Below are 12,181 nucleotides of genomic sequence, written 5' to 3' on the forward strand. Positions count from 1 at the left end.
TATACAACCCTCACCGGCGGAAAGGTGTTCCATCCAAATTTCGGTGCAGTTGAGAAGGCCCGTACAAGGTTGTGAAGAAGATCAGTGATACCATCTACCGCATACAAAGCATTGAGAAACCATGGAGTAGAAGAGTGGTACATTTGGCGATGCTAGCAGCGTTTAGATCGAATGAAGAATAATGGATCGTCCCGATCAGACTTAGGTGGAGGTCAGTGTTACGAATATTAGCAAAACTATGGAGTGCTGCCAGCTCTAAGCCGATGCTAAGCAGTGATGTGAATGCCTATCAATAATTCAATCATCATGTATCTACATAAACGAAACAATAACTGCGTCTACATATATGTACCATATACGTATACGAGCAGCGGAGAGTCAATGCACAAATACATGCATATATCTGAGATATTCCTATAAGTATGCAATGAGAAAAACTATAAAATTGTGCTATTGTAGTTACAGCTGAGATATTTGAGAGCTAAATCAAAGAGTATAAAAGGCGACAGATGTAGAGGCGCTGGAATTCAGTTTGATTTGAGTTGTCAAGCAGTTTCGATTAAGACGATATCGATTTTTCTATTATTCAATATTGCAGTTATTTATTCAACAGTTTAGTGATACGAACTTAGCAAAAAGGCAAATAAGAGGATTTGAAGCAAATTCGTTACAATATGTATGTTAGAGCAACTGCTTTTCGGCAGAAGCCGTTTTGAAGTCGACAAAAAGATGAGTCGTAACCGCTATCCAAAATTTGGACCATTGTGGAGATCTGACTAATAATAGATTTACCAGGTTGAAGAAGCCTTGGTACGGTTCAATCAGTTCGCTGACTACGGGCATAGACTTTTGCACAAAAAGCTAGATAGAACATTATACGCGATATTAAGCAGGCTGATTCTGCGGTACCTGGCGCGGTTTCCGAGATTGCTTTTCCTAGGAACTGGACAGAGCACATTTCAATTTATTTTTGGAGACAAGCGCACGCCCGACCATATTTGCATAGGACATCATGCAGGCTCTTCACCAGTCGGATATTGTCCGTGTCACTTCATTACAGTCACTTCTTTGCGTATCCTCCGTTGCTATCCACCAACGGAGAGAATCGCGCCTGTTACAAAAAATTTCATATTACACCAATTTTTTACCCAAAACTGGACTGAGCCCTAATTCGAACTGTTCAGCAAACGAACCTGAATGGAATATTTGGAAGGGTTTTAGTACTTACCTAATCTGATAGCGGCAAGAGGAGTCCACAAAAAACTCCAGTGAAATGGGATATTCCAATTTATTGTATACACTACGGTTGACTACAGGAATATTGACGTAAAATGATTCAGATGCCATGGGTCTGTAAAGAAGTAATATGATTGCGGTTAGTATTACTGTAAGTATTTAATATGCATTATAGATATCATACCGGAATGTTTTGTATTTCGAAAATCCTTGTGCGAAAGGTATGCACATTTTAATAGTAATGGTGTTCAAAGTTGTGACACATGATACGGGCTCAATTTTTAATTCCATTGTTGTATGTGTCTCCTCGAGTCCTACATAATTTAAAAAAGTGTTAAGTGATTAGTTATCTATATCTATAAAAAAATGTAAGGCGATATAACCTCCGAAGAGATCTAAGGCCGAGCTTCTCTTTCAATTTGCGTCGTGCTCCTCTTGATTTACCCTACAAATTGGCCGGACGGGACCAACATATTGCATGCCGACTCCGAACGGCTTTTGCAAGGCAGATGAGTTTTCACTTAGAGCTTTTCATGGCAGAAATACACTCGGTAGGGCTTGCCAAATACTGCCGAGGGGCGACTCCGCTTAGTAACATTTTCTTCTAATTGAAAAACCTTATTTCTAACATTTTGATATTGCTTTCCCGGAGTGCGAACCCAGGGCATACGGTGTGGTAGGCGGAGCACGCTACCATCACACCACGGTGACCACGATGGCCACGGTGGCCGCCATATTGCGATAGCACGCTTTTATTAGAACAATAGGACTGTGATATAAACTGTTAGATTTAATAATTTAGGTGTAAAGTTTTAATGTTAAAAATATATCATTATGTACAATATGGAACTTTTTTGTCGCAGACGAAAAAGACTAATTAGGTTACAATGAACTTATAAAGTGTTATATTTCTTTACAATAAATTTATTTTTTACTTTTTAGTTAATTTTATTAACCAATAATAAAAGCTTATTTTTAAAAAAGTTTTTTTTCTTTAATTTTATTAAAATGGTGAGGACGGTTACAGCATAAATATACCACAAACTTCTCCAAGCAGTGGGGCCCCTAACACACAAGATACAGTTTCGTGTTTGCAATTTTATGCATATAAAATTATGATTAGGGAAAAAAGCTTTAATCCGCTTCATAGATATGGATATCTCTTTAACCGATTCTGTGTGGACATGGCTGCTAAACTGAATACCAAAAGGTTGAATTTTATAAGAGCACACCAAAGGACGTTGCGTGCAAACAATTATATATCTAAGGGTGCTGTCAACGAGGATTGCAATCCTGAAAATATTGGTCAGTTAGTAATTTCGACGTCTTCATTTACTGCATCGCCTCGATATTTGCATGAACGTAAACAAGACGCCCTCTTATATGTGCGTCATTATGGAAGGTCTGACTTATTGTGACGAATATTAGTGACACTAAGTAATACTCACATCTCTAGTCTGATGCTAAGTAAATGAAGCCACAACAACAATAAGCCAGGCAGTTTAGTGATTCGAACGTTAGTAGAAGGGTGAAAATAAGAGGAATTCCAGTAATTTCGTAACAATTGGTGTCAGAAGAGGAATTGTTAAATAAATTTCGAAGATTTCGAGTGCAACAAGGACATGGCAAAGTGGAGTGAATTGAAGATCCAGCAGTTGAAGAAGTAGTTCGAGAGCCGTCCATTGAATACAACCGGCAATAAACTCGAATTTCAGGCAAGAATACGCGGAAGAGTATGTCTTTCATCTTGATGGCGACGAGACAACAACAAAAATATAGGAGAAAAACGAAACACCGCAGACAATGTTGACAGTAACATCCAAGATGGAAAAACAACTAGGATCACAGGGGAAACGTATAACATCGAAGATTGAATCACAAGAAACGCGTATGTCAGAAATGTCGACACAGATTACGTCCAAGATGGAAGCACAGGAGGCACGCGTTTCAGAAATGTCGTCGCAAATGTCATCTAAACTGGAAGAACAAAATACAAGTATAGCACCCCAACTGGAATCACAGGAGACAAGTATAACAACAAAGATGGAAACACAACTGAAAGAACAAGAGGCACGAATAACAGTACAACTCGAAGCGCAAGAGGCGCGTATATCAACAAAACTCCAAGCGCGTATGGACGAGAAAATAACGCAGTTTGAGGAGAAAATCGAAGCCGAGGTGGATGCTTTGAGAGGTCGTATACAGGAGTTGCAATTAAATCGCCCAGCTGTTTCAGCAAGTAATCCAAAGGTAAAAACACCGTCCTTTGACGGTTCTGTTCCTTTCCAGGCCTTTAAGCTACAGTTTGAGGAGACCGCAGCAGTGAACAACTGGAATGCTGAAGATAAAGTTGCAGCTCTATTCGTAGCATTGAAGGGGCCAGAAGCCGAAATCCTACAGACGATTCCCGAAGGAGAGCGGAACAACTATGAAGCATTGATGGCCGCTGTCGAGAGACGTTATGGTAGCGAGCATAGAAAACAGATATACCAAATTGAGTGGCAAAACCGTCACCAAAGAGCGAATGAGACTTTGGAGGAGTTTGCCTCGGATATTGAAAGATTGGCTCATCTCGCGAATGCAGACGCACCCGCGGAATACACCGAGAGGGTAAAAATCCAGAGTTTTGTAATGACATACGGGACGTAGAAACGAAGTGAGCTACATACGCAAACCCAAAGCTGGCATTTGCTGAACCGGCATCACATGCATTGACTCAGGACACTGCCTCCCTATTGAGTAAACCAGCATATAAGGCTCATCGTGTTGAAGTAGAAAGACCAGAGTGGGTAGACACAATTTTGGAAGCATTGAAGGTTACACAGCAGAAGAATAATGATGCAGTCAAATGTTTTGAGTGTGGAAAGCCAGGGCACATTGCGGGTTATTGCAACACCAACCCTAACAGTTCCAACAATGTGGGTGGTTGTAAACGCAGAGCTGACGGGGATGAGCAGATCTCCAAGACTAATAAATCTTTAAACTAAAGCGAGAGCCGCAAGGGACGACAGCTGGCTCCCTCAATTGAATGCCCCATAATCTCTATTTCACAAATTGGAGGAAGGTCAAACAATATTACTGTCGGAGAATATGTGGATGGAAAGGAATGTCTACTGACTGCATCTCATTCCGTAATTCGAGCGGATTTAGTCAACAAGAAGATAAGACCATTGCATGGAGCAAGATTGCGTACAGCCACTGGAGAAGACAGCACGGTTCTAGGAGAAGTATCATGTGAAGTCGCAATTGGGAACGTCACGGTAGTACACAATTTTATAGTGGCAGAGATTGTTGATGAAATCATAATTGGATTGTACTTCTTAATCGACCAGGGCATCAAGATCGACATGCAAAGCAAGACGATGCGATATAAGAACATGGATGTACCACTTAATTTCGGCTACGAGAGAGGCTACAGCAGTAAACGAGTGCTGGTGGAAGAGAGTCAGCAAATACCACCAAAATCCGAAGCAGTCATCTGGGCAAAGTTTGATGGAGATTGTGGGACAACAAACAAATTGTGGGTTGTCGAAGCAGCAAACAAATCAGCACCGAACATACTTGTAGGAAAAACCCTGGCTTTGACAAAACAAGATGGACGTATTCCGGTAAGAGTACTCAATGAGTTCAAGTCACCACTCAAACTGACCAAAGGAGCTATTTTGGGAAGATGCCAAGAGGCTGAAGTAATTATTAACTGTGAACAGCTCCAGGAACACGTTTCATCTAGTAATACTGATCTTTCAAATGACATTACGGCATGGACGGAGGGGCTAGAGGAAGATTATCAGAGTAAGGCAAAGCAACTGCTCCTAAAGTACGCAAACATATTTGACCAGGATGGTTCCAAACCAGGCCGCAGCAATGTTTTGAAACATCAAATTGACACTGGAGGCGCGAGGCCGATACGTCAAGCTCCACGTAGTGTTCCACTGGCGAAGCGGGAAGTGGTGAGTCAAATTATAAAAGAAATGAGCGGCAGCGGATCGAACCATCAGCTAGTCCCTGGAGCTCACCGGTAGTACTTGTAAAGAAGAAGGATGGAAAAATGAGGTTTTGCGTGGACTATCGAAAGTTGAACGACGTTACTAAAAAGGATAGCTACCCATTGCCTAGAATTGAAATGGTTTTCCCCACTGGACTTAAAATGCGGCTACTGGCAAGTGGTAGTAAAGGAGGAAGACAAAGAGAAAATAGCCTTCAGTGTCGGTGATGGTCTTTGGCGATTTACAGTAATGCCCTTTGGACTATGTAATGCACCAGCTACTTTCGAGAGACTCATGGAACAGGTATTGAAAGGACTACATTGGAAAACATGCTTAGTGTACCTGGACGACATCATCGTTTTGGCAAGAAATTTGATGAATATCTTAAAAACTTGGAGGAAGTTTTCCAGAGATTAGCTGGCGCTGGTCTGAAACTAAGTCCCAAAAAGTGTGCGCTGTTTAAAAAGGAAGTAAATTATTTGGGTCACAAGGTAACGACAGAGGGCATCTGCAATGCGAACGAAAAGATAGAGGTTGTAAAGGATTGGCCAAGACCACAGAACCTGCATGAATTGAGAAGTTTCCTTGGGCTGTGCACATATTACCGCCGATTTGTACCAAACTTTTCCAGCGCAGCCCATAGCGTCCATGAGCTTACAAGAAAAAATAAAGCTTTTGAATGGAAGAAGGAGCAAGAGGTGGCTTTCCAAACATTGAAGGAGAATTTGTGCACTGCCCCAATGTTGGCATATCCGATTCCAGGAGCAACATTTATTCTAGTTACAGATGCGAGTGGATATGCTATAGGAAGCGTTTGATCACACTGGTCGATGGAAAGGAGAAGGTAGTTGCATATTACAGCCGTTCAATTGGAAAACCAGAGAGGAACTATTGCGTTGCACGGAGAGAGCTATTGGCATTGGTAAAGTGCATTAAACATTTTCATAAGTACCTCTACGGACAGCGATTCCGCGTCAGGACAGACCACGCAGCGTTGAAATGGCTCTTGCAGTTCCGTAATCCAGAAGGGTAATTGGCATGGTGGATCGAGCGACTACAAAGCTGTGACTTTTCCATTGATCATCGAAAGGGTAGTACCCATGGAAATGCTGATGCAATGTCACGAAGACCATTTAGTTTGGAATGCAAGCACTGTTCAAAGGCCGAGGCTAAAGAAGACATTATAGATGTCCGGCTAATGACTATAACATGTACAGATGAATGGGACAAGGAACAACTAAGGAAGTGTCAGCTAGAAGATACAGATCTGTCACATGTTATGCAAAGGCTCGAACGAAACGAAAGGCCAAATAGAGAGGAGATGTCAGGAGAGAGTCCCATTGCGAAGTCATTTAGGGCACATAGGAACAGAGTAGAGTTGATATTCGGTTGCTTGCATCGAGTATGGGAGAGTGAGGATGGTCAAAGTAACAGGAAACTGATAGCTGTTCCCAGAAAGAGGATTCCTGTCGTGCTCAGCGAGCTGCATAATGGTCCAAGTGGAGGTCATCTGGGAATCACGAAGACGCTCGAGAAGATTAAACAGAGATTCTATTGGGTTGGTTTCCGGCAGTCGATCACTGAGTGGATTGCGAACTGCTAGGTTTGCAGCAGAGCGAGAGGGCCCAAAACCCGGAGTCATGGCCAGATGAAGCAGTATAACTCAGATACGCCATTTGAAAGGATCGCTATGGATGTCGCAGGTCAATTTCCTACTAGCAACTGCGGAAACAAATATGTACTGGTGGTTATGGATTATTTCAGCAAATGGCCAGAGGTATACCCAATCCCAAATCAAGAAGCGGAAAGAGTAGCAGAAGTGTTTATAAACAATTGGGTTGCAAGGTATGGTGTACCAAAAGAATTACATTCTGACCAAGGCAGGAATTTCGAATCATTGGGCATTCGAAAAACAGGGACAACTGCATTGCATCCTCAGTCCGATGGTATGGTGGAACGTTTCAATAGAACATTGGAGGAGCATTTAAGGTAAGTAGTAGACAAGTACCATAATGAGTGGGATATACATATATCATTATTTTTGATGGCTTACCGATCGCCAGTGCATGAGACAACGGGCCAAACTCCCGCAAACGTAATTTTTGGCATTGACCTTCGACTGCCAGCTGATTTGAAGTTTGGGATATATGCCGATGCGGAGAGAAATGTCAAGCAATCCACTGGTGTCTTGGAAGAAGAGCTGAGAAAGATACACCATCTGGTAAGGCAACGAGCAAAGATTATGAGTGACAAGATGAAAGCCAGATACGATAAAGGAATTAATTCGGAAGGGTTTCAGGAAGGAGGTTTGGTGCTGTTATACAACCCATAACGAAAGAAAGGTTTGTCCCCGAAATTGCAGTGTAATTTGGAAGGCCCATACAAAGTTGTAAAATAGATCAACGATGTAGTGTACCGCATTGGCAAACCACGAACCAAAATGAAAGTGGTTCATTTGGAAAGGCTGGCAGCGTTAAGATCGAGAGATTTGTCTGATCGTGACGATCAGACTTAGGTGGAGGGCAGTGTGACGAATATTAGTGACACTAAGTGATACATCACTAGTCTGATGCTAAGTAAATGAAGCCACAAAAACAATAAAGCAGGCAGTCGCTTGTATCTACATAAACGAATCAATCATTATGTCTACACATATGTACGTACACGCAGCGGAGAAGAGACGCACGAACACATGCATATATCTTATCTGAGATAGGCAATTATCTGTGGAAGTGTCACTCGCCGTGCATCTGTAGTTAAAATTTTATAGCAGTAACTAAATAAATTCTGAAAACGCCTAGAAGCATGGAACGAGGAAATCAAAGAGTATAAAAGAGCGCAATCTGAGCAATCAGCAATCAGTTTGATTTAAGCAAGCTATCAGTTGCGAAGTATAAGTGTTATTTGAAGTACTTTAATAAAGGCCATTTTGCATTATTGAATAGTGGAGTTATTTATTCGAAAGTTTAGTGATTCCAACGTTAGTAGAAGGGTGCAAATAAGAGGAATTCCAGTATATTCGTAAAATTATTTATAACATTCACATGCAATCCAGAGTGGAGTGAAATCAAAAAGGAATTGTTTCCTAATCAACGACCAAGTGAACACCATGACATTGTGCCAAGGGTATTCCATATCAAACTACACCAACTCATGAGTTTAATTACAAAACAAGATATTTTTGGAAAAGTTAGATGCCATATGTTTAATGTAGAATGGCAAAAGCGGGGTTTACCTCACGCGTATATTTTAATTTGGATAATAGATAAAATTCTTCCCTATGACATGGATAGCATTATATTAGCGGAAATTCCAAATAAGGACGAAGATCCGATGTTGCACGATATAATTACTAAAAATATGATCCACGGGCCATGTGGGGTTGATCATTTAGCATCGCCCTGTATGTTGAATGGACGATGCTCAGAACGATAACCACGCGAGCTCCAACAGCATACGCAGACCGGGGAGAATGGATATCCAAAATATAGATGAAGGTCTTCAGCGGACGGTGGCTATACCCATGTACTTTCTAATGGGACAACGTCGACAACCGATGGATCGTTCCATATTGCACCGTTCTTTCGAGATCTTTCTCCGCTCACATAAAAGTAGAGTACTGTCATTCAGTGCAAGCAATAAAATATATTTGTAAGTATGTCAACCAAGGTAGCGACATATTCCGTTCAAGATAATAAGGACGACTGCAACATTTTTTGAATGGCAGATATTTAAGCACATCAGAAGGTATTTGGAGATTACCGGGATTTTCGATTCCTGAGCAATTCCCAACGGTTGTAGATCTATCTGTTCCCTTAGAAAATGGACAAAGGGTTTATGGTACTGCAGGAACCACTACAAACCACTTTGGCAGCATTTTTTCCCTTTGATCAGTTGACGATTTTGCAAAGACTTTGCTTTACTCCGTTGTACCCGCCTATTACACTTGGACTAATAGAATTACAATTAATAAGTCGCAAGGACAAACATTTAGTCATGTTGGCGTAGACCTTCGTAGTGAAGTGTTTTCTCACGGTCAACTGCATGTCGCTATTTCGAGAACAGGTTCCGCACAGAACCAAATTTTTTTCATTCCTGGAAATGATAATAAAACGAAGAATGTTCAGCCCTATTCTGCATTTCGACTTGGATTGGAATTTTTTCGATTTGGCAATTTTGGTATTCTGTGTTCCAATCTCTTTCGATCCAACTTCGAACCGTTCGATTTTGTTTATTCTGTATTCCGATCGTAGTTCCGTTTTTCTAAGTTGCAAATTTGTTCGCGGAAAAATATTTTCTTTTTATTTTTTTTATTAATTTATAACAGAATTTTAACAAAAATGTAAGTAAAACTTTTGACAAACGTAAAAGGCTTGATGATGATTGTTTTTTATATGTTTCAAGGTCAAAAACAACATGTTGATGTCGAAGTCCTTGGACGTATTTGCCCCGCAAAAGTATCTAACACATACTTGAAAGCATCCTTATTAAGTCGAAAGTTTTTTTGAACCTAAATAAGAAAATAAGTCATTAAACTTTACCACTTTTAAGTTCAATTTCTTACAATTCGTCACTCATCTCAAATGGATTACACAAATCTCGCAATATTTGCATTTCCATTCTCGCCTGGCCATTTTCGTATGCGTTGCTTTCGAACTCCACAAATAATGCCACGGCTATTGCTTCCATTATAATAGACAGCTCTAATTTGTGTCTGTTCGTTGGGCCCAGTTATATACCAAAGCAAGCTGCCGGAGTAGAGGAAGGTGAAGCGAAAACGTAAACAATCCTTGCGGTAAGAATAAATAAATCTTCATAAAGTATTTTAGGCCAGTGCAATGAAATTAGCTTCCATAAAATTCAGAAAATGTCAACTATATTCGTGCAGGAATCCGTTTTAACAAAACTTGGTGACCACGGCAGGGAATTGGCCAAAAGAACGACAAAAACACACTTACAATTATGAAAGCACTTCACTCAAAAAAATATAACACTGCAGCATTATATTCTATTGCTTTTTTTTTTTTTTGTATGTGAAGTTCCATTTTTGGAACCTCTTTGGAAGCCACTCACTTTTGGGCTACTAGCCCCACGTGCAGACTTAATGTCCAAATAAATTAGTCTTATTTAGGTTTTCGTTTGTTTATTTATGTTGTATTTCAGTTTGTTTATTACAATAAACACTTTGTAAACTTTATATCTAATTTAGTTTGTTTTATTTGTATTGTCTTTTAAATTAGTTCAATTAAATATCTTAGTTTTTATTTCCGCACTTAGTTCGTGTTTTCTTGGTGTCGTCCAAAATTTTATAATAATAGCCGGTCTTTTTCTGCCTAGCCGAATTGCTCTGTTTCCATGTTGTTCCAACACCTGTCGTCCGTTCACAGTAGACAACGGGTGTTGCAGCAATTTGGAAACAGGGTGAAATTTTTATTATTTGTTAAGGCTGCTGTTACATCACCCCCTCTGGGAAAAAAGGTTGAAGGCGACAAGTTGATTAAGCTTGTCGGCTTCAACTTTTTTTTTGGTGGTATGAGTTTTAAATACCTTTCGATTGAAAAAAAAAATTTGGACTATTGTGGCAGATATACTTAAGTTTACTTAGTTAATATAATTATTTACATTTGTATTTTAACCTACATATTTACGTATATGAATTTTTGTAGTTTTTGTTTGTGTTTTATTTTGTAAGTTAGCTTAGTTAATTCAATTAATTACATTGGTGTTAGTTTATTTAAATATAAGGTAATTATTTTACTCTATTATAATTTTATTAGTGCAATGTTTTGTTTTTGTATTTTCGTATGCACAATATTTCTTCTTGTTTTAGATTAGTTATTTCAATTTCATTTTTGTACAATTTTCTTCTTGTTTTAGGTATTGTGTGTTAAATATTTTGATGTTACACAAAAAAAAAAAAAAATTGAATTTAAAAATATGATTATTTTTATACGGTAATATAAAATGTTACTTTACTTTTATAAGTCTATTTTTGTGTTATTCTTTTTCTTTGTTTTTAGTTTCATCGAAAATGGTTACATTAGGTTCGTTAATTTTGGTTATAATAAACGGACCTTGATAAATATTTTCGTGTTTATGATGTGGTTCTTTCTATAAAAGTACTTTATCTCTGATTTTGACAACTAACAGACGTGCCGTTTTATCATACACATTTTTACTTTGTAATTTATTTTTATTAATTAGGTTTTGTGCCATTTTGTGCGTTTTCTGCATCCTAAACTTAACTTATTGGGCATAGTTTTCGACATTATAGATCGGGTCAATTTTTTCTTTACTTAATTCATTAGGCAAAGTTGCCTTTTCCCAAAAACTAACTCGAAAGGAGAAAACTGATTGTCGAAAACTGTGCTACTCGTAGTATTGTGTAGGAAAGTAAAATATTTTAAATAAACATCCCAATCAGAAAAAGTATCATTCAAATATGCACGTAAGTATTCATTAAAAACTCTGTGGTTACGTTCGATTGTACCAACAGTTTCGTGATGGTATACAGTCGAAAAATTATGTTGGATATTTAAAAGTTTAGTTAATTCTTCGAATAATTCATTTTTAAATTCTGTACCTAAATCTCATTTTATGGAATTCATTGCGACGTATGTTAAAATGAATCCTTCAAAAATTGCTGAAGCGATTGTTTTTGCTGATTTGTCTGGCACAGCGACTGTTACCAGGTATTTAGTCATGTCGCAAATCATGGTAAGTGCGAACTTGTTACCATATTTGGACTCAGGTAAGGGTCCTATTGTGTCGATTACTAGTATGTCGAATGGTTTACAAGGAGTTGGTGTTACAAAAAGTTTTTCTTTTGTTTTAGGTTTAACCTTGTGTAAAAGACAATCATAACAACTTTTGATATATTTCGATATATCACGAGTCATATCTTTCCAATAAAATTTTGTTCGTGGTTTTGCGTAAAGTCTTTTCATTCCGCAATGTCC

The 12,181-nt window shown here is 39.0% G+C and overlaps 1 protein-coding gene across 10 annotated transcripts in view; it reads right to left on the minus strand.

The window, feature by feature from the left end:
* Positions 1 to 12,181, minus strand: part of PGAP1 (GPI inositol-deacylase) — a 1,928,961-nt gene that overhangs the window by 807,973 nt on the left and 1,108,807 nt on the right. For all 10 annotated transcript variants that reach the window (XM_067782303.1, XM_067782299.1, XM_067782305.1 and 7 more), the window contains 2 exons: positions 1,421 to 1,550; positions 1,229 to 1,351 (listed from right to left, as the gene is read on the minus strand). In XM_067782303.1, coding sequence (XP_067638404.1) covers positions 1,229 to 1,351; positions 1,421 to 1,550 — 253 coding nt within the window. The remainder of the gene's footprint in view (positions 1 to 1,228; positions 1,352 to 1,420; positions 1,551 to 12,181) is intronic.

Source organism: Eurosta solidaginis, chromosome 4 (assembly GCF_040869045.1).
Source record: "Eurosta solidaginis isolate ZX-2024a chromosome 4, ASM4086904v1, whole genome shotgun sequence".
Lineage (NCBI taxonomy): Eukaryota > Metazoa > Arthropoda > Insecta > Diptera > Tephritidae > Eurosta > Eurosta solidaginis.